Here is a 19,644-nt window from a genome sequence, read left to right on the forward strand (position 1 = left end):
GACAGCACCGGGGAGGGAGCTGCCTCAGCCCGCTGCTCGGAAGGGAAGGAGAGGCAGCGGAAAGATGCAGACGGAGGAGGACACGGCCGCCGCACAAGAGCCCATTTTGGAGGAAGGGTCAGGACGAGAGCAGGTACGAAGGACATTTTCTACTCACTAATCACCGTCAGGTGTTTCACGCGGACAGTTGGCGCGCGCATCCTCCAGTGCGATAGGACTGTACAGGACAGTATGTATGTAGAGTCATGTTTGTGTTGACATGTTTTCACTGGGCTGTCTATGTAGCCCTCTGTGTAGATCTCTAAACGCATCTCTAAACGCAGTAAAGTGCTTCGTCTGCTCGGCTCGGGGCTGTCAAAACATAGTCACGTTTCCAGTCGTCTTCTGAGCGTGCAAGGGCACTCCGGACTTTGACCAATTTACAACGAGACCAGAGTGTTCCAGACTGGAGAAGAGATGGAAGCCTTATGCTTTATGAAGAATTATATTATGCTTACTATCTATTTTTAACCAGCATCCCACAAGACACATGTCAGGTGTTTTTTTCTCTCTTAATATGTTAAGATTACGATCTGCTCATGCTAGTTTCTTCTTTGAGGTTATCTTAATATCTTAATTGAAAGGGAGTAGTCTTCTTTAAGGGTTGTCACGCTGCCTGCACTTCTCATCACACGCACCTTTAGCATGTGACTGGCGCCATCACTTATTTATCATGAGAAAGACTCGAATCACTGCTGAATAATATTGAGATTTCTATAGCAAAAGATGACATAATGAGACTAGAAGCAGAAAATAATCACGGTTAACTCAGGATGTGGGCTGGCCTATCCAGTTCCACACTGCCATTCATAATTGCACTATTAACATGATTTGCCCTCCATCCCTGGAGTATACCCTTGTGTGCATGTGTGTGCATCAAATATCCCAAAATAACCATTTCCTGTTAAAAAATACAAGAAATACAACAAATAGCTCATGTTCTTTGAGTAAGTTGTGCCCACTGACACAGCAAATCCTCATATTGAATCGATCTTTTCATCCATGTTGTTTCTTGTTCCCATCAATTAGCCTGCCCTACCTTCAAAAATACTATATGTATGTGCCATGTTTAGTATAAGTGCTTTTGCTGCTTTGTCTTTTTTGTAAAATACTTATGATTCTATTTATTCAGATGTCAGGTGAGTTATTCGGATGCCCTCCCTGATGTAATTCTTCCTCTATATCTGAGTTTGGGCTGTCAAAAGAAAATCAGTACTAAAACTTATTTGATACTGAAAAAGTCACATTCACAGGACATAAATGAACCTTTCCTGAATAGCTTTAGAATGATCTTGAGCTGTATCAGAACAAGTATAAGAGCACATAGACTAGTATACATCCATAAACCACAATGGAACACATGGGAATATAAAAGAAAATACTATGATTTAATGTTGAAAATGACTTTTTATTGTCTAAATAAACAGTGCCATTTATTATTATTGTGGTATCAGAATCAATATTGAGTATTGAGTCTATTTCTTAGTATCAAAATAGCATCTGAAATTTAGTATCGTGACAACAGTAATTACAGTAATAAGTTTATTTAGCAATGGGCTGGATAATATTTTTGTACTTTGACTGTTATCTCAAATGTCTAACATAAAACCACATTCTAAAACTAATACTAATTTAGTATAGTATTGTAATATTAATCACTTCACAAGTCTGTTCATCACATGTTCTAATTATGGCATTAAGTGTCATACAGTGGTATACAGGGGTGTGCAAAAATATCGAAATATTGATATGTCATATCATTTAATGTGATGATACAGTATCGATATCGGGGGCTGCTGGGAGGTTTTTTTGGTATATATTTCAATCTTACAATATATATATATATATATATATATATATATTTTTTTTTTTTTGTTTAGTTTTTTTGTTACAGCGTTACAATTTTGTTGCTTGTTTAGAGGAAGAAAAACTCATTTATGCGACACATTTGACATTTTCACTGATGAGTAAAATGTTTGTGTTTCATATGAACTTTGCACAAGAAGTGGTTTAAGAAAGACTTTTAGTATTACAGCCATGATTTAACCTTTATTTTTATTGAACTGTATTGAATCGATTTAAAATATGTCGAATCCAAAGTGCATTGTATCGAGATATGTGTCGTATCGTGGCCTATGTATCAAGAGATGTATCGTATCTGCAACTTCAGCAACCCTAATTGTAATACTAAGTGTTTGGTATAGTGTAATTCAATGAACCCATTTTCTGCATTTGCCACCATATCTCCCTCTCATCCTTTCATTTATTCCTCCTTTCCCACTCACAGTCATGCTTCCATATGCTCTCCTCTCCATAACTCTTTTTCTCCAACATGTAGGCTACACACTCATATCTGGATGATTTCAGTATCTTCTCTCCCACGAGGCCGGTGTTGATTTCAATTTGCTGATTCCAGTCTTTCCAAAAACAGACCGGTGACACTTTACACCGGCCTAAAATGGCTTCGTAAGGTGTTAATTCGCCACAACCTTAATTTTGCCGTTGAGTAAACACAAATTCAACCACGTAAATGTTTACTGAGGCATTTCTCGCCCCAAATGCTTAAAAAAACTCAACCGGATAATTGTGGTGACAGGGCTAATAGATACCTGCCATAGGGAATGAATGGCTTCTACTGTGGGAGTTTTTTTCCATGTGTTGTGGGCCTTCACTTCACTTCTCTCACTTCATTTGCCTCCCACATGCTCCCAGTGCTAATTATAGACACTCGAGGCACACCTAGTCATCCGAGTCTTATAAGCAACCGTGAAGAAACACTGACATTTCCTGTTATGATCCAAAGAGCCGTTAGCGCAAAGACACAGGTGCAGGTGAACAAACGCGGGAATCGAGCGATAGATGGTCAGACAGGGACATTTTTCTTTCTTTTCCCCTGGGCCTGACAGCACACATTAATAAGAAACACAGTCTGAAAAATGGATCAGGGCCCCGCAATATGACTTTCCAAACAAATACGGAATAACTGAGGATTGTGCGAGCAACCTTCAACTTCACAATATTTCTGGAGATCAAAGGAAAGGCCAGCAGCACAATCGTATGTTAAGAACTTCACTTTAAACAGAATCTGAACCTTACATTTGATTTATACTGCAAATTTCTACTTATTATTTAAAAAGCATGCAGGTTTTTTTTCACAATTTGAAGACAAAGACGGAAATGAACAAAAAACATGTGGGGTAACATTTAGTGAAATAACAAGTAGACAAGGCAGATTAACAAATCAGAGAGACATGATCCATTCAAACATGACAGTTTACACATAGAAAACGGGGAAAACAACATTAGCATTAACAACATTTTTACACAATCAACAATCAAAGCATCAAACTATTATTATATGAGAATTTTGGAGAGGTCCGTCCACAGGCTCAGTCACAACTCGGTCCTTCCCATTGTCCTTCTCTGACATCTCACGCAGCACACTCCATCTTCCTCCTTCTACATTTTCAGTGTAGGAAGACTGAGCTTCTTCCACCATTACAGAATTATCTGAGAGCATGTTACCAGTGCAGTTCTATTACTGTGCTCAGATATGGCACCAGTCGCCCAGTAGACACAGCCCTGGTCAGTAAGGAAGTAACACTAGAGCCGGTACCATTCAGAAGTTGACGATACGATACATACCTCGATACACAGGCCATGATATGATACATATCTTGATACTGTGAGATTCAATATAATTCAATACAATATATTTCCAATCAATTCGATACGGTTCAGTTAAAAAATAAGTGTTTAATCATGGCTGTGATACTAAAAGTCTTTGTTAAACCACTTCTTGTGTAAAGTTCATATGAAACACAAACATTTTACTCATCAAACAGTGAAAATGTCAAATGTGTCACATGAATGAGTTTCCTTCCTCTAAACAAGCAACAAAACTATAGCTGTAACAAAATTATTTAGTAAAATATACCAAAAATTACTCTTGCCAATGTATCGATACAGCAGCACACGATATCGATACTGTATCATCACACTAAATGATACGATATATTGATATTTAAAATTTTTGCACACCCCTATGTAACAATAGTAGAAATACTGTGAAAAGACTCTCAATAATATTGTAAGCCATCCCAGTAAATCGAATTACAAGCTCCTTTGCATAAGAACATTGTTTTATAATAGTAACAGCTAAAAATATGAAGGAACTACACACGACTTGATCCATTTCAGTGAAGACAACACAAAGAAATATCTTTTTTATTTGGAGTTATTCTTGGAGTTATGATAGAAGTGATTTGCCACAAGGTCTTGTGAAGGTGTTTTAAAAGCAAAACTTGCCTATCTTCAAACTGTAAACCATTCAAAATATTGCAATAAATATTGTACCATGAGCTGCATATTTTACATCCCTACTGGTGAAAAGCTTTAGAAACATTAAAGACATGAGTCATTCCCTTCACTGGTGGATGCCAACCTGCACCAATGACCTGTCCATCACTTCTTCTATGTAAAAATAGTAGAATTGTTGAGTAGAAGGTTTTATTATTGTAGTGTAGTTCTAGTAATAATAATAGAAAGCTATATTGAGTAGCACAGTAATACAGGTTTAAGTGCCTATTTCATTCCTCTTAAAGTTGTCCATCTGTTTGAAGAATATGACTGAAAGTTCAACGTGATATTCCACTCTAATATTCCACTGACCTATAACCATCGAGACCAGTATAAACAAGTGTCCCTGTGCCTGTGCCCTGCTTCACTTCGGCCTCTCCTAATAAGCTCTTTAGATTCTCTCGCCTTGTGTGACTTTGAGCAAATGGCCTTCGTGCGATACAACTTTACTCTGATGAGGCCATTTAGATCTGCAGCACTCTGGAGACAAGCTGTGATAGTACGATGCGACCAGCTGCTTTTTAACTTACATTTCAGGCGCCTCATAGCATAACTGCCCAAGTCATTCTGAGTCCAACTGAGGCGCCTTCAACTCTCCAGACCTTCAGGCATCTGTACGTGTCACTGGCTCTACCTTCGGCCAATCAAAGTTTTTACAGCCCCTAAAAAGCAGAAACCTCATCTTATTGACATTATGCTTTAACTTTATATACTATTATATTTTATATATATATATATATATATATATATATATATATATATATATATATATATATATATATATATATATATATATATATATATATATATATATATATATATATATATATATATATTATATTATATTATACTTTATGTTGTAGTTTTTAGTATTTTTTTTTTTTTACAGGGGTGGGAGTTTATAAGGTCACACTTTATCTCAGTACCTTTGCAAGTGGAAGTCTTCAGATTTAGAGATTTTTTTATTTATTTTTATTTTTTTTTGACATATTTAAGACCCATGTTCGAAATATGATTTTTATATTTCCCCCCAAAACATGAAAAAGGACAATTCTTCAGATTATCAATTTTAGCTGCTCCAACAGTGAGTCTGTCAAAAGCAGATCCCTTAATGACATCCCATAATCTCACTTTACCAAGCCCATTTTCACTCATTAAAGGATTTATTCAGTTGTGACAGAGAAAATGAACTGGAATAAGATCACTTCTGTTATATAATTTGTGTTTGACATTTCAGTAGGTCCCAAGGGACAGAGAGAGGAGTGTTGAGTGTAATGTCACAGTTGTGTAGTGTATCCTTTGAGCCTCAAGCCTAAACACAGAATATGACTGGCACTAAGAGCTTGGAGCCACGTGATTTGGGGACCCAGAGAGAGAAAAAATAACTTTAAAGGCCTTGTCCCTGATTAGTAACCATGAGTAAAGACTGAACTGTCTGTTTCTAGACGTGAGTTGCCTCTGTGTGGGTCACATCTAACAGAATACCTTTTAAAATGTTTACTCAGTAGTAGTGGGTCAAATTGAATGAATAAGAAATGAAAGTATCACTAGTTTTTGGAGTATATTGCAACTGTTATGGCAGTTGTGTCTAAACTTTTTTCATCAAGGGCCACATATCTAAACACAGATGACGCAGAGGGCTGATCAAGGGCCATAGACTGGAGCTCAATACAGTGAATAACTGAAATATGTGCATGTTTAACACGTTAGAATGAGCCATCAGTCTTTATTCATGCTAAGATTATAAACCCACACTAAAACCTCACACTAAATATTAAATATGAGCTTTATCAAGGTAGATTTTTCCAAAAACTTGCAGTAAAAAGTACATTTTTAATTGATGCAAGGTAATGTAGGCCAATTCACCTGGAAGCCTGAGGACAAAGAAAAATTTGTCTGAGGGTCACATTTGGCTCACGGGTCATACTTTGGACATTCCTGTGTTATGGCAATCCAACAGATATGTGCAAAATGATATCAAAATGTATTTGTAAGTGTAAAACTAATTACATTAATACATTTTTTACACACTCTTTTTGCAACATATTTATAGATTTTTTAAGATTTAAATTGATATAGCTAATGTTCAGATTTTACTAATTCACAATGCACACAAACCTTCACAATACTATTTCAATATATTTTCAACCTCGACTCAAATAAAAAAAGTGAGGTCCACACCCTTTTAGATCAAGAAACAATATATTGATATATGATATTGTAGCTCCTCCTTTAAGAATTGAAAATGATATTTGGATAGGAGTTAAATACATACAGTAGTTCAGGTAACTCTCTTCGAACCCTTTGATACCACGGACTACTCCTGGATAACTGAAGTATCAAATAAGATCAGCATGTGCCGTATTATAAGGTACACTCTCATATTGCTCTCATGGCATGAATGTGTTCTCTCAGATCAAATGGATAGAACTGTATTGATCTCACATTGAATACACTGTTTCTTCTTCCGGGAATGTCTCTAACTAAAAGGACTGGCACTTGTGGATACATAAGAGTATATAGCATCTAGTCTACCACCAAAATCTTCTTTAAAGGTGCACTGTGTAACTTTTTGGTTGAGGGTCCATCACCTGTTTGTTTCTATGGACATGTCATTGCTCTAACCAGACTGACTAGTTCCACAATATGACATTAAATGGCTCTTTCTTTCATATATTCAATTACAGGTGGTTTTATTGCTCAAAAAATACCTAGAAAAACAGGTATTCTGACTGTGAGCGGGGTTGCCTCTCCTCAGATCTGACCTGTAACTTGCCCTGGTTTGGTCTCCATGATGATAGAAAGGTTTAATGCCATACTGTTTTAAAAATTTCAGACAAAGTAATGACATCTCTATAGAAAAAGCAGGCGGCAGACCATTCCCCAGAAAAGTTACACAATGCACCTTTAAGAAATAGTGAGTGTAAAGAGTTTCTAGACAGTATCATCTCAAAAGAGTCTAGTGGTCTTCCTGTGACCTCTGGCTTCCCCCCTTCCTCCCCCTTTATCTCTGTAAACCTAAGACACATCTGTGGTTGAAATCTGGACATCAGCAGTTTCTCTGATAGATGAACTTTCATTGCTCCCACCATCACGCCACACTCAGTGCTCCCATTATCCTATTATTCAAGCTTTGTCAACCTTTTTGGACACCTTCTCTGTGGTGTTTTTGAGGTTTTAACAGGGATAACTTGGCAATGGAGAATTTGTGTCAAGTGATGCAAAGGGGGAAGATTTTTGAGGGAAAATTAAATCACAGTTTTTCCCACAACTACTGCAATTAGATTAGCAATATTTAAAAAAAAAAGTAGGATTCTGTTCTCTTGCAATTTCTATTCGATTGCGGTATAACGGGAAGGGACTTGTCAAGTGGTCAATGTTCTGTGTGATTCTTTTAGTGTGTCTGAGAGCTGCCCCAGCTTACACACACACTCCAGTGCAGGTGAAGAACAACATTTGTCTAAAAATAGTTTGCCATATTTTTCCATTTCTTGTTTGAGAATATGTTGATGTAAACTGTGCCCTGAGCTGGAAAGCCACCCTCTCTTCTAATGGTCCCTTTTTGTGAGAGGAATGACTCACTTACGGCAGATCGGAGCTGGAGGCCCTCAGCCATTTCACAGTGTAGCTTTTATTGTTTGTGTTTCCCTTTTCGGCTCCATTGATTCAGAGAAAGTTCGAATAGGGACAACATTTGGCAAAAGAGATTGTGGTGAAGGACAGATTGTGTGAGGACGATTCCCCAGAGACCGTCTGCTGCTGAAAATGTCTTTGAGATACCATGTTTGTGACTTGCATTTTGACTGTGTTCACGGTCAGTATGATACTTTGGAGTGACATCGTGGGGGTGTTCTACCTGTATGCCTATGACAGAATGTTCAGCAGTTACCATGATGGCACAATGCACATATCAGCAAACACAGCCAGATCAGGTTATAGAAATTCTCAAGAAAACTTAAGGAAAAAATATACACATTAGATTTAAACACCACATTTTGAGGAGCCTGTGATCAGTACAAGCGTTCATGGTTCTTTTAGGTGTTTGATTTTCAACCAAAAGGTGAGACTGACTGTGACTGAAAAACTTTGCTGATGCTAGCTTGTGACTGTATTTTTGTTTAACAGCACAAAGCTGCAAACCTGCTTCTTAGTTCCAACTAAGTCAGTTCTTTCTGGTCAGACTGTGTTAAAACAACGCTCAGTTTAAAGTCTAACTTGAGCTTCAGACAGAGCAGTGCCTACAGTTAGCATCACACCCCCAGGGAATGTAGATGACATCAGCTTCTATAGTCTGACATATAGGCTGGCCTATGTAACATAAACAATGAATTACCATTTTGTTCCTAAAGCTGATCACTGATGATGTTCACTATATTTTATGTGATCTAAAGTAATAACATTTTTCAATATTACATTCTAAAGTTGAGTTTAAGTCAGTAATATCTTCAAAAAGTTTGTTCTGCTCATAAACAGAACAGAGTATTTAACTATTGTCGTTAAACATAAAACATTTCACTTTCTTCCTCCAAAGTCTGACAGAGGACTGGTTGTGAACTTCTCAATTAAAAGAAAACAAACTGAAATGACTGAATCTCAATCTCCATTAAAACAAAAAAACAGAATATAATATAATGATAAAAAGATGTTTTCACTGCAGTTTGTAATATAGTAATAAAATATATAGCTGTGGGTGTGTACAGAATGAAACACTGGAGAGAGAAATGTCAGAGGAGGTCAGACAGGACCAGGCCTGGACGGCTGCTGCTTCACTGTGTCACTGTGTAGTGACTGTCTGCAGTGAAAGGGACAGAGGTGTGTGTCACTCACTGCTCTTTCTACTCACGGACTGAATTACAACCGCAGTGAGCAGGAGAGAGAGTGAAGAGGAGGAGGAGGGGTGTATCTGCTGACAGGACAGGCTCACTGGAGGCGAGAGAGGACGTCAGTGTCAGCCAACAGTTTTGTCATCAGCTTATGGGTTTAGTCTTTACAGCATTCTCTCTCAGTCTTCAGAGAATCTTGTTTGTTCGGCTAAAAGTTGAAATCTATATACACAAGGGCCGCAATGCATGATTGTTTTGCTAATCAATATTTTTTTTTATTAATCAATGAGTCGTTAGAGGGCACATTATATTATAATATAATATAATATAATAGTACATTAGCCCCAGATAAAGCTGCTGCTTGAGAACATGGACACTGGTGAAGTTCACATATGGACATGATTTTTTTAAATTTGTCACATTTCCTGTGTCATTTTGACTGTTTTGTTTTCTGTCAGCACACGGTAAATGAAATTTGGAACAGTTTGGTACCAAATTTGAGAATACATTACATGTGTCATTTTTCATGTTGGCCAGCAGGGGCACGAAGATTCCTACAAACATTTAAAGGTATACTGTGTTATTTTTCTGATGGAGGCTCTGTTGACCTGTTCAGCTGTCGGTGAGGGACAATAGTGCACTGGGGCAGTGGTGTGGGAGAGGCGTGCACACCGAGGAGTGGGTCATTTTGGCCACAAGCAGCTTTAATAATTTGATTGTACTTTGCCATGAACTATCAGAACGGTGAACTCCCAAATAAGGAAAGGAAGGAAATAATAATAAGATTATTTCTATTATTTACTTGGCCCAAGACCATGCTATATTACAACAAATATCTGCAGTTCAATAACTACTTCTCCTGTCTGACAAAAACTGAAGACAGAATTAATATTTACTACAGAGCACACACATCATTTTCAGTAGTAAATTGCATTTTTGATTGAAAGTGTTTTGTAAGTGAACAGAGCAATAAGTGAAATCATGATTTTAAATGTGATTATTAGCCCTGCTTTAATGTGATCTGTGTATTTCCCACACAGTTGTTGCTCACTGACACCTGACTCACTCTTTGAGAGAGAAGAGTTTGACCTGCTCTGTGGTCTCTCCACTCACTCCCACTGTGGCCTCCTCCTCCTCCTCAGTGTAGAACAGTCTAGAAGAAGCCTGCTCTCTTCTAAATTATTGACACAGGCTTTTGTTGGATGCAAAGTAGAGACAGAGGCGGCGTCTGTCTCTCTATCTATCTCTCTGTCTCTTTCTCGCTCCCTTTCTCCTGTCTCTATCTCTCTCTGTGTTTCTCTGTGTCTCTCTGTGTCTCTTTCTCTCTCTCTCTCTCTGTGTCTCTGCATCTCTGTTTGTCTCCCTCTGTGTCTGTCTCTCTCTGTGTCTCTTTCTCTCTCTCGCTCTTTGTGTCTCTCTCTATGTCTCTCTGTGTCTCTGTCTGTGCCTCTACGTCTGTCTGTCTCCCTCTCCGTCTCTTTCTCTCTGTTTCTCTGTGTCTCTGTCTGTGTCTTTGTCTCTGTGCGTCCGTGTGTGTGTTGAGTGTGAGCTCTAGTGTGTCTCTGTGGAGTGTGTGCTCTCTGCACTTATGCACACCTCGTGTGTGTTGGGGGGTATCTGTTACATCATGGGGACTCAGACCATAGGTTAGAGCTTCCTGTTGTAAGCAGCATTTAGGAGGTTTTTAACCATTCAAAAGATGGAAGTGGTGAACACATGGATATACTGTACACTAGGGATGTTAAGATGATCAAGTTAATTGATAGTCATAAATATTTAAGTCATAATATAATAGTAAGAACAAAAAGGTTCTGGTGACAATTTTAGAAGCCAAAATAAGTCTTTTCATTTCACTGACAAAAGGTAAAGCTAAATGTGCTAAAAGTGCTTTTGTCTTACTATTTACTGAACTTTACTCAGAAGGTGTGGTTTGATCAAACTGTCACAGAATGGTGCTTGATTAAACAGAGTCAATCAAAGTGAGTTAAAGATTTCACTGTGGATTCAGTGATCGTAAGAATCGTAACATTCAGATTTGCCTACTGCCTGCCTTATTGGGACAAAAACTAGGACCCAGCTTTCATATTAGGACAGCGGTTTAAAGTTAAGATAGTGATTAATTTAAGTTAAGATTAGGGTTTAGGAGAATGTTAGACAAGTTTTGGTAGTAGCAGTGTCCACGAACTGAATTTATGCTAATGTAATGTCCCCTAAATGCATGGAAGCCCAGCAAGTGTGTATGAGATGAGTGGCACTTACGGGATGAGCTGCGGTGGACAAAGAAACGCTCTCCTCTGCTGCACATCTCAGCTACATGTTCTACCACACACTGGTTTAACAAACAGTTTATATCGTTCAAACTCAGCAGAGGCAGAGACAGGAAAGAGGAGCATTCACTTCACAATTTAACACAACTGGAGTTATGACACTGTCACTCACTTCAGAAATGGGACAGTTCACATCTGATAAGACCATTGCAGTGAATAAGATGTGTATATAGAGCTGCCATGTTTGCCAAGTTATACAGTTATGTGTGGTAGTTAGCATGCTTCTCCTTGTGACCTTGTGTGCTTGTGTGTGCTAGTTGAAGATTCTACATTCTAAACCCTCTAAACCTGTTCCTTATGCCCCTGTCTGTGCCTGCAGCAGCGGCCCCAGCAGCAGTCCCTGGCCTCGTCTCTGTGCAGAGAGTCCCATTGGAAGTGCCTGCTGCTCACCCTGCTTATGTACGGCTGCTTTGCCACTCTGGCCTGGTGCGCTCTGTGCCGCGTGCCCGTGCTGGGCCCCTCTCTGCCTCTGGGGGGCGACGATGATCCTGCCTCAGCTGCGTACTACAGCGACATGGTGCATCTGGAGAGCCCCTGCTCCAGTGGTTATGTGTACATCCCTCTGGCCTTCCTCGCCATGCTCTACGTGGTCTACCTGGTGGAGTGCTGGCACTGCTTCTCCAAGACAGCCATGCTCGCCCATGCTGAGTTTCAGGTACAACACTAAAGTGATCACAGACTCACAATGATAAGCACTAAGGCCTAAGCACTAAGAACTTCGTGTAGATTAGGAATCTATTTCACTCTTTTTTCTTTAAGTGTTCCAACAGCAGGGGGCGCTCTTAATGTGTGCTTATTCTGGTGTTTGAAGTTCTGTAATGAGTGCCTGACCTCAGGCTGTCTCCGTCTTTGTTCATTATGAGCTTTTCCCAGAATCCTTCACTTTATAGGCCTCTCGACCTCCACATTTATTTGACTTTATTCACAAAGCCCAAGGGAATAGACTGTGCTTAATTATAATGAATGAAATGAATATCTGAATACTTTTGTTCAAGTCATTTAGCCTTGTTCAAACACAGGGGGCTTGATTGATTTTTCTCTTTTCCCTCTGTAGGAAGTGTACGAGCGAGTACAGCGCCTCCAACAGGCCACACCGTGTATTTGGTGGAAGGCCATTAGTTATCACTATGTGCGCAGGACCAGACAGGTGACGCGGTACCGCAACGGAGACGCTTACACGACCACACAGGTGAGACCGAGCTCATAAACACATGAAAACAGGTAGACGTGACCATTTGTGCTGCTCTGTACCAGTGTCATTTATGATTTTGCATGCTGTAATCATACGTGTCATGCATGTTTTAATTTCTCCCATAGTGCAGTATTGCGGGGCAAACAGCTGCGTGCAGTAAGACAAATACCATTCTCTTTAGATCTTATGCATTTAGAAGTTGACTCTTATAATACTTCTCTACATTCCACAGCACATTACATTGTTCTCTCTGTGTGCTCTGTACCTCAGGTGTACCATGAGCGCGTCAACACTCACGCCTCCAGCTCGGAGTTTGACTACGCTCGCTACGGTGTCAAAGACGTGTCCAAAGAGCTGCTGGACCTGCCTCTGCACCCGGCCGTGCGCCTGCGCTTCACCAAGTGTTTCAGGTCAGACCAGCAGAGGGCGCACTACACAAGGACACACGTGGTGTACTCATGTGGAACAATAACATGTCTTTGTGCTTGTGTAGCTTCTCCAGTGCCCGTGCTGAAGCCGCCTACCTCACTCAGGTGAGCAGCCAGAGTTTAAGTTAAAGTCTTTATCCTGAAAACTCAGAATGCAGAATGTTCACAATGTTGTGTTTGTTCAGCGAGCACGCTTCTTTGGGGAGAACGAGGGCTTGGACGACTACATGGAGGCACGAGAGGGGATGCACCTGAAGAATGTGGACTTCCGGGAGCACATCCTGGCCTTCCCAGACCCAGCGCACCCGCCCTGGTTCTCTCGACACCGGGTGTTCTGGCTGGCCTCGGCATTCCTCCTGTCATGGCCTCTTCGTGTGGTGTCAGAGTACCGTACGGCGTACGTGCACTACCACGTAGAAAAGCTGTTTGGAGAGGACGAGGACTCTGTGGGGGGAGGGGGGCTGGGGGGAGGGGTGCGGGACGGGGCCGAGAGTGAGAATGGCATACACCCTGGGGGCGTGTCCATCGGGATGGGCCTGAACGGGAACAGCTACAGAGCCATCTCTCGGGTCAACACTGTGGACATGACGGAGCTGGAGTGGCACATACGCTGTAACCAGCAGCTGGTGCCCAGTTACTCTGAGGCACTGCTTATGGACCTGGACTCCAGCGCTGGCACCAACCCCACAGCCAGCACCCCTCTGTCGGGCCCCGGGACCACTCCCCTACAGCCCCCCCACCCTCCCGCGCTGGCCCTGCCCGTACTCTTCAACTCGGCCTATCTCCTGCAGAGCTGTCCCCGCTGCCGCAGGACCACCTCCAGCTCAAGTCTGCCCTCCAGGCTGAGGGCGCCCATGGGCACCACAGCCCTGCTCAACGCCACTGTGGCAGGCATCCGAGCGGCAGGACAGGGGGGCCCGGGCCCCGGGGGCCGGCTGGTGCTCAGCCGCAGTGGCTTCTCTCTGGGACGTCTGGGCACCGGGCGCCAGAACAACCTGTTCCACTCCAGGAGCATGGGCGGAGGACTGGCGGGCAGCAGAGAGGAGGGAGGGGGCAGTGGGAGCGCCAGTACCACAGGGTTTTTAGGCTTAGGCTCCCGACAGGGACAAGACAATGAAGAGACCAGAGGGGTCCTGGAGGGAGAGGGTGAGGAAGAGGAGGAGCAGCCAGACGAAGAGGTGCACACGAGGGAGGACAGAGGGAGGACGGGACTGGAGAGAGAGGACGAGACAGAGCCGGACACTTCAGACAGGCGGGACGGGGACAGAGAGCGCCCCCCCTCCTACCAGGAGGCCTTCTTCTTCCCTGTGCTCATCATCCACGGAGAGGAGAGCTGCCACGCAGACCACATGTGAGCATGGACAGAGACGCTCAGAGCAGCTCTCTACAGGAGCAGACAGGTGCAGACAGGCGCAGACAGGAGCAGACAGGGACAAAGAGTGAGGGAAAGAAATGGAGAGGATACAGAAGTGCAGGGGGCAGACTGTATAAAGGGCACATGAGTGAAATAGGACGCACAAGTTTAAGGAAATCATCAGGAGACTTGTGTGGACTGTGAAGCTGTGAGAAGATGGGGTGATAGTGCTGGAAGTACTTGAGCACAGAGCGGAGGCAGCTCAGAGGGTTCAGAGTGTCTGAGGATTTAGATGAAAGGCAAAGATGACGAGAAATGAAAGAAAAGTGTTTTAGACCAAATCTATGCAAGTAAGTGAGTAGGAGGAGTAGTTAAAAGAGCAGCTAAGAGAGCAGTGGTTTCACTCACTGCAGCAGAGAGGGACCAAGTGATGAAAGTGTGGTGTGGAGCTCACGACACCACAGAGGCACGCTCCACTTCAGATGGTTACTGGGTAAAAGGTGGGCTAAACGCACTGTTTGGGAGTCCAATGTAATCAAATGTTTCAATGTAATTTTTCATGCATAAAGAACCACAGCATATCATCACTATGAGGTTTTTCACAATTTCTTGAAAGACTCAAAGGGCTGTGAATGTGCTCAAGCAAACAGCACAGTGCCGCTATGAAGGCTGGAGAAGAGAGGAAAGTCGATCAAATGAACAATAAAACATCTTAGTGCGGGGAGAGTTTATAGAGCTTCAAAGACCCAGAGCCAATTTCCCAAATAATACACCAAAAGGTGAGCAAGCTGTGAATAGCAATCTTTTGATCCTTTTACAACAAATAATGATAATGTATTAGGTTTATTTATTGATTTATTTGTCATCATGTTTTTTTTTCATCTGAAGAACCTCCACTCTCAGTTTTTAAGCTGTTCTGGACATGAGGAAAATCAGCTGGAGTGTGTGTGTGTAATTCTATTGTGATATTCCAAATTTCATATTGAAATGTATGAAAAGACGATATATCACGAGTGATATGAAAGGCCCCCCCCCCCGTATCAATCCACTAGTGTCTGTCATTTTGCGTGCATTTGAAATCCGGGCAGACCTTGTTCTGTTGTTAATAATCAATAATCCTTAATGTTTGACAGTGAGCTCCACCCTTCTCTTCCTGCTTTTAGAGAGCAGCCGATCAGATGCTCAGGCTCAGATTTCACTCACACTCACATCCTTCACGTGCCTCCCTTGGAAATACAAATGCAGATAGAGATATTTTTGTGTCCACTGGATCAAAAGGTTGCTAACATTCTGGCTGTTTCAAGTGTGTTTTTACTGTACATGTTTGTGTAGCTTTACTTTATACTTAAACATGGACGTTTCTGTGTTCCAATAATCGATTAGGATCATTATCGAAGCCCATTTTGTCCAACAGAGCAATGTCCCACTTTAGCAGTGTGTCCTAAACAACCTCAGAGCAGCAGCGAGGTTCCTGATGACTGTACACATAGTACATGGTACACTAGTGTACAGTACAGAAGAATACTGGTGACTCTACCTCCTCTCACTGTACACAGAGCTCTGTGAGACATGGCCTTACTGTAGACGAGCCTGCCACTTCCTGTAGGTGCAGAGCAGGAGCTAATCATAGCAGCCCAATGTAGCAAATGTGATGCCATTAGACAAATGGGAGCTCAGAACAAGCCCATGCATTAGGAGCAGGACGTGTGTGAGCCCACCAACAGGGGGCGGTATACGACTGATGAGGAAAGAAGGATTTGACTGGGATTCTGTGCATGTGCACTATATCAGACATATTCATAAATTATACAGTGAACTACTGAGAACTGCTGTTGCATGAATTATACCGTAAAGATACACTTTTACCGTAAAGTTCTGTAACATCAACCAGCTAGTTGATCAGAGACTACACGTCCCATTACTGAGAACTCGATCTGTGCAAAGAAAGAATGTACTCTGAGAGTTATTACGAGAGGCAGTAAACTCTTTATGTCTAATGCAGGAGACATTTATTTACCATCAGTACAGCACCCAGACACATGAACACTGGTAGTATTGTCCATTCAAGTCTGGTCATGCATCTATATTAGAGATTATTACACATCTGTAGTAGGGGATTATTATACATCTGATGATGCAGGTCAGACAAAGTGAGAACATGTAAACCTCACACAGAAAGATGAAAGATGAAATGTATTGTGAATGCTCAGTCTCTGATGGACTAAGCAGTGGTGTTTTACTGTAATCAAAACAATGATTCATGGGCTTTATTCTTTACTGGCATCTGTTGCTGTTAAACATGTTCTTCTTTGAGTGTTACGGTGTTTGGTCTGCAGTAGAAGGCAATTGGATTTCCAGCAATGCTTCAAGAAAACTGAGCCACTTTGCCCTATTGAAAGTTTTTCTTTATATGAATAAAACATGAGATGTAAAGCTAACACTGAAAAGCACAGTGCAGTGAATGCACGGCCTTAACAACATGCAGCTAACCTGGATTCAGCAGAAACCAAGAACACTCCACAAATGTAACTGTCAAAAAGGAAAGTAGAACAGGCCCATGGCCCAGTTTGTACAGGACACACAATGACTCCTCACATGACGTGTAATGGAGCTGAGCAGCACTCACACCAGACTGTGTATATACAGTCTGTATACATACTCTGTGTATACATACTTCTGTATGTACACAGTCAATGATCGGCACAATGGACAAACAGAACCAGGAGCTGTGTTTCTAATGCAGTCTGAGGAGCTGACAGCTGAGCAGGACAAAAGAGAGACTTTTTTACTTGTACAACTCTTCATCTGGACTGTGGTGACATCAGTGTCTTTGGACTAAACATCAAACAGCTCACATGAGTTACATGATCTTCTTTGGTTTGAGTCCACAAAGGTCCTAAACGTACTAACCTCTAGACCACATTTATTTATACTGTTGAGTTCAACTCATTTTCCATGTAACTTCTGAGCTGCTGTTTACACATTTGTCAATCGACTTGCTTCTTGTTTGATGCACTGTGTGCAGTACCTTGCAGAGGCTGCAGTCAGATCAAACAGACTGTGAGCAGTATCAGTTCTGATCAGTAATGTCCCAGACAACCACATGGTTTATCTTGTTCTTCTGTGTCCCTCACAGAGCTGTGGCTCAGCATAGACTCTGTACACTACACAGGTTTACTCATTTGAACTGTTGGATTGTTTCACTTGTGTCTTCAGCTGCTTCAAGTGTGCCAAGAGAACTCCATGATGTCTCACACAAACACGTGCTTTTGCATGTTTAGTCACTACAGTTAGCAACACATATACAAACACTGCAAAGGAAAGATCTGCATTAGTTACAGCTACTTGAATTCAGAATAATCTTTTTAATTTTAGTGGAAAGTTTTATGAACCTGTCATATTTCAATTATTTGCCAATGGCTTAAGAAAATTGCAATGCTGTTTCAAGTAAAATAGTCTGCACCGTATAAACTACTACAAAACAAGTAAAAACTACTCCAATTAAAATGATTCTGAATTGCAGTAACTTTAAGGTTTTGCAGTGCAAAGAGCTGATTTTAGACTAGACTTAAATGAACATAATGTCTGTTTCTAAACGCGCTGAAGCATGAAAACTGTTGCCTTTGCATTGTATCTGCCCACTTCACTTCTCAGGATTTGAGTTGATGCTGCATTCCTGTGCCACACTTTGTTTGTTATACACTGACAGTACATTTCACATTCAAACTTCACTTAGTAGGCAATGTTCAGACCCTGTGATATCTTATCTTCAAGGAAACCAGTCCTATAGTTCACCTGTTTGATTTGTGGCAGTAGACTGTAATTCAAAACAGCAATACTCAGGAACAAACCATTTTAGATTATTGACTGGTTACTCCATCCTCCCACAAACAGACAAATGTCTGAATAACTCCAGATCTGTTCAAAGTTTTAGCTGTCTACTAGGGGGCGCCATAGCTTTATTCTTAGCACAGTACTAACCATCTGGGAAATGACATTAGCTGACCATGAACCCAAGTTTATTTTGGCCTACTCCAGTTTGCAGTCTGAAAAGCAATAACCGACAGCCTCTAACTTCATTCTGAACAGCTTTCGGGTCTTCATTATAATTTTATAGAAGGAAGACATGTTATCTGTTTCTTGTTTTACTTTGTTGCCCAGTTTGACACAAGTCCCACATTAACTACACATTTAAACATTTCTGACCACCACTAAATTATGTGTAGACTTTGTACTCACTGACTATAGTACATAGTACATCATACTTGACACTAAACAATATAAGACCAATGTATTGTTGCTCTCGTGGTCATTGGATGGTTTCATGCCCAACACTGTAAAAAAACATCCTCAGTTGGTTTGACCGAGGAGGTGTGAAGTCCAGCTGCATTTGAGATGATTATTTTTCACTATGATTTTTTGGTCACAGTAAAATGATTAAGAATGATTCAAGTTTACTCAATACACTAACTCCTAACCCCTTAATTAAAGGTGGGCTCTGTAACATTTTTAATGCCCTTAAAACATGTATTTTTGTGAGTGGGCTTGCTTCTCCACAAATCTGACCTGACCTTGTCTCCATGGAAATCGGCAGATTTAATGCCATATTCAAAGCAGTGACCTCTAAAAGGAGAAAATAAGAAAAGTTCCATAGTGCACCTTTAAGTAGTTACTAAGCCTGTCATTCTTTTGTCCATTTGTTCCTGTATTATTAAGGCTAATTAAGATGTAGGTTTTCTAGAATTTATTTATTTGTATTTCTCCTGACATCTCAAAAGAGCTGTACTTTTGGCGATTCTGTGACCAAATCATTCAACACAATTTGACAATGCAACTTCTATAATGTTCTTTGCTACTATGTTCTCCACTATTAACTTCATAATGCTATAGGCTAACTGAGCACTGCATTATTTTGAAAGTATTGATCCCAAATGCTGCTGGATTTCCCCAGAATGGTGTGGACCATTGACTCTTCCTCAGTGTCATGGTCCTACTCAGCCAGAGGATCAAACAATAATGTTACTTACTGGTGCATTATTGTCCAACACAGTAACCATGTGAACAAGCCAGGAATGGGCTTCTCTGTTTAAAGCACCTTTTTGAGCAAAACGTTCTCAATATT

The 19,644-nt window shown here is 41.1% G+C and overlaps 1 protein-coding gene across 1 annotated transcript; it reads left to right on the top strand.

Annotated features, from left to right (window-relative positions):
* Positions 1 to 14: 14 nt before the first annotated feature.
* LOC110159320 (transmembrane protein 151B) lies at positions 15 to 14,934 on the top strand. Its single transcript, XM_055156709.1, has 6 exons — positions 15 to 133; positions 11,868 to 12,203; positions 12,603 to 12,737; positions 13,011 to 13,150; positions 13,234 to 13,273; positions 13,354 to 14,934. Exons 1-6 carry the CDS (start codon positions 65 to 67, stop codon positions 14,521 to 14,523), a joined length of 1,890 nt encoding a protein of 629 aa, XP_055012684.1. The 5' UTR covers positions 15 to 64; the 3' UTR covers positions 14,524 to 14,934.
* The last annotated feature ends 4,710 nt before the right edge of the window (positions 14,935 to 19,644 follow it).

Source organism: Boleophthalmus pectinirostris, unplaced genomic scaffold (genome assembly GCF_026225935.1).
Source record: "Boleophthalmus pectinirostris isolate CB_2022bp ecotype Guang Dong unplaced genomic scaffold, ASM2622593v1 HiC_scaffold_20, whole genome shotgun sequence".
NCBI lineage: Eukaryota > Metazoa > Chordata > Actinopteri > Gobiiformes > Gobiidae > Boleophthalmus > Boleophthalmus pectinirostris.

Excerpts from the sequence above, each read along its gene's own strand:
- LOC110159320 (XM_055156709.1), top strand. The coding sequence starts at position 65 with ATGCAGACGGAGGAGGACACGGCCGCCGCACAAGAGCCCATTTTGGAG. Across the intron at positions 12,738-13,010 it reads ACGCTTACACGACCACACAG|GTGTACCATGAGCGCGTCAA; the intron begins GTGAGACCGAGC and ends TCTGTACCTCAG. Across the intron at positions 13,151-13,233 it reads CGCTTCACCAAGTGTTTCAG|CTTCTCCAGTGCCCGTGCTG; the intron begins GTCAGACCAGCA and ends GTGCTTGTGTAG.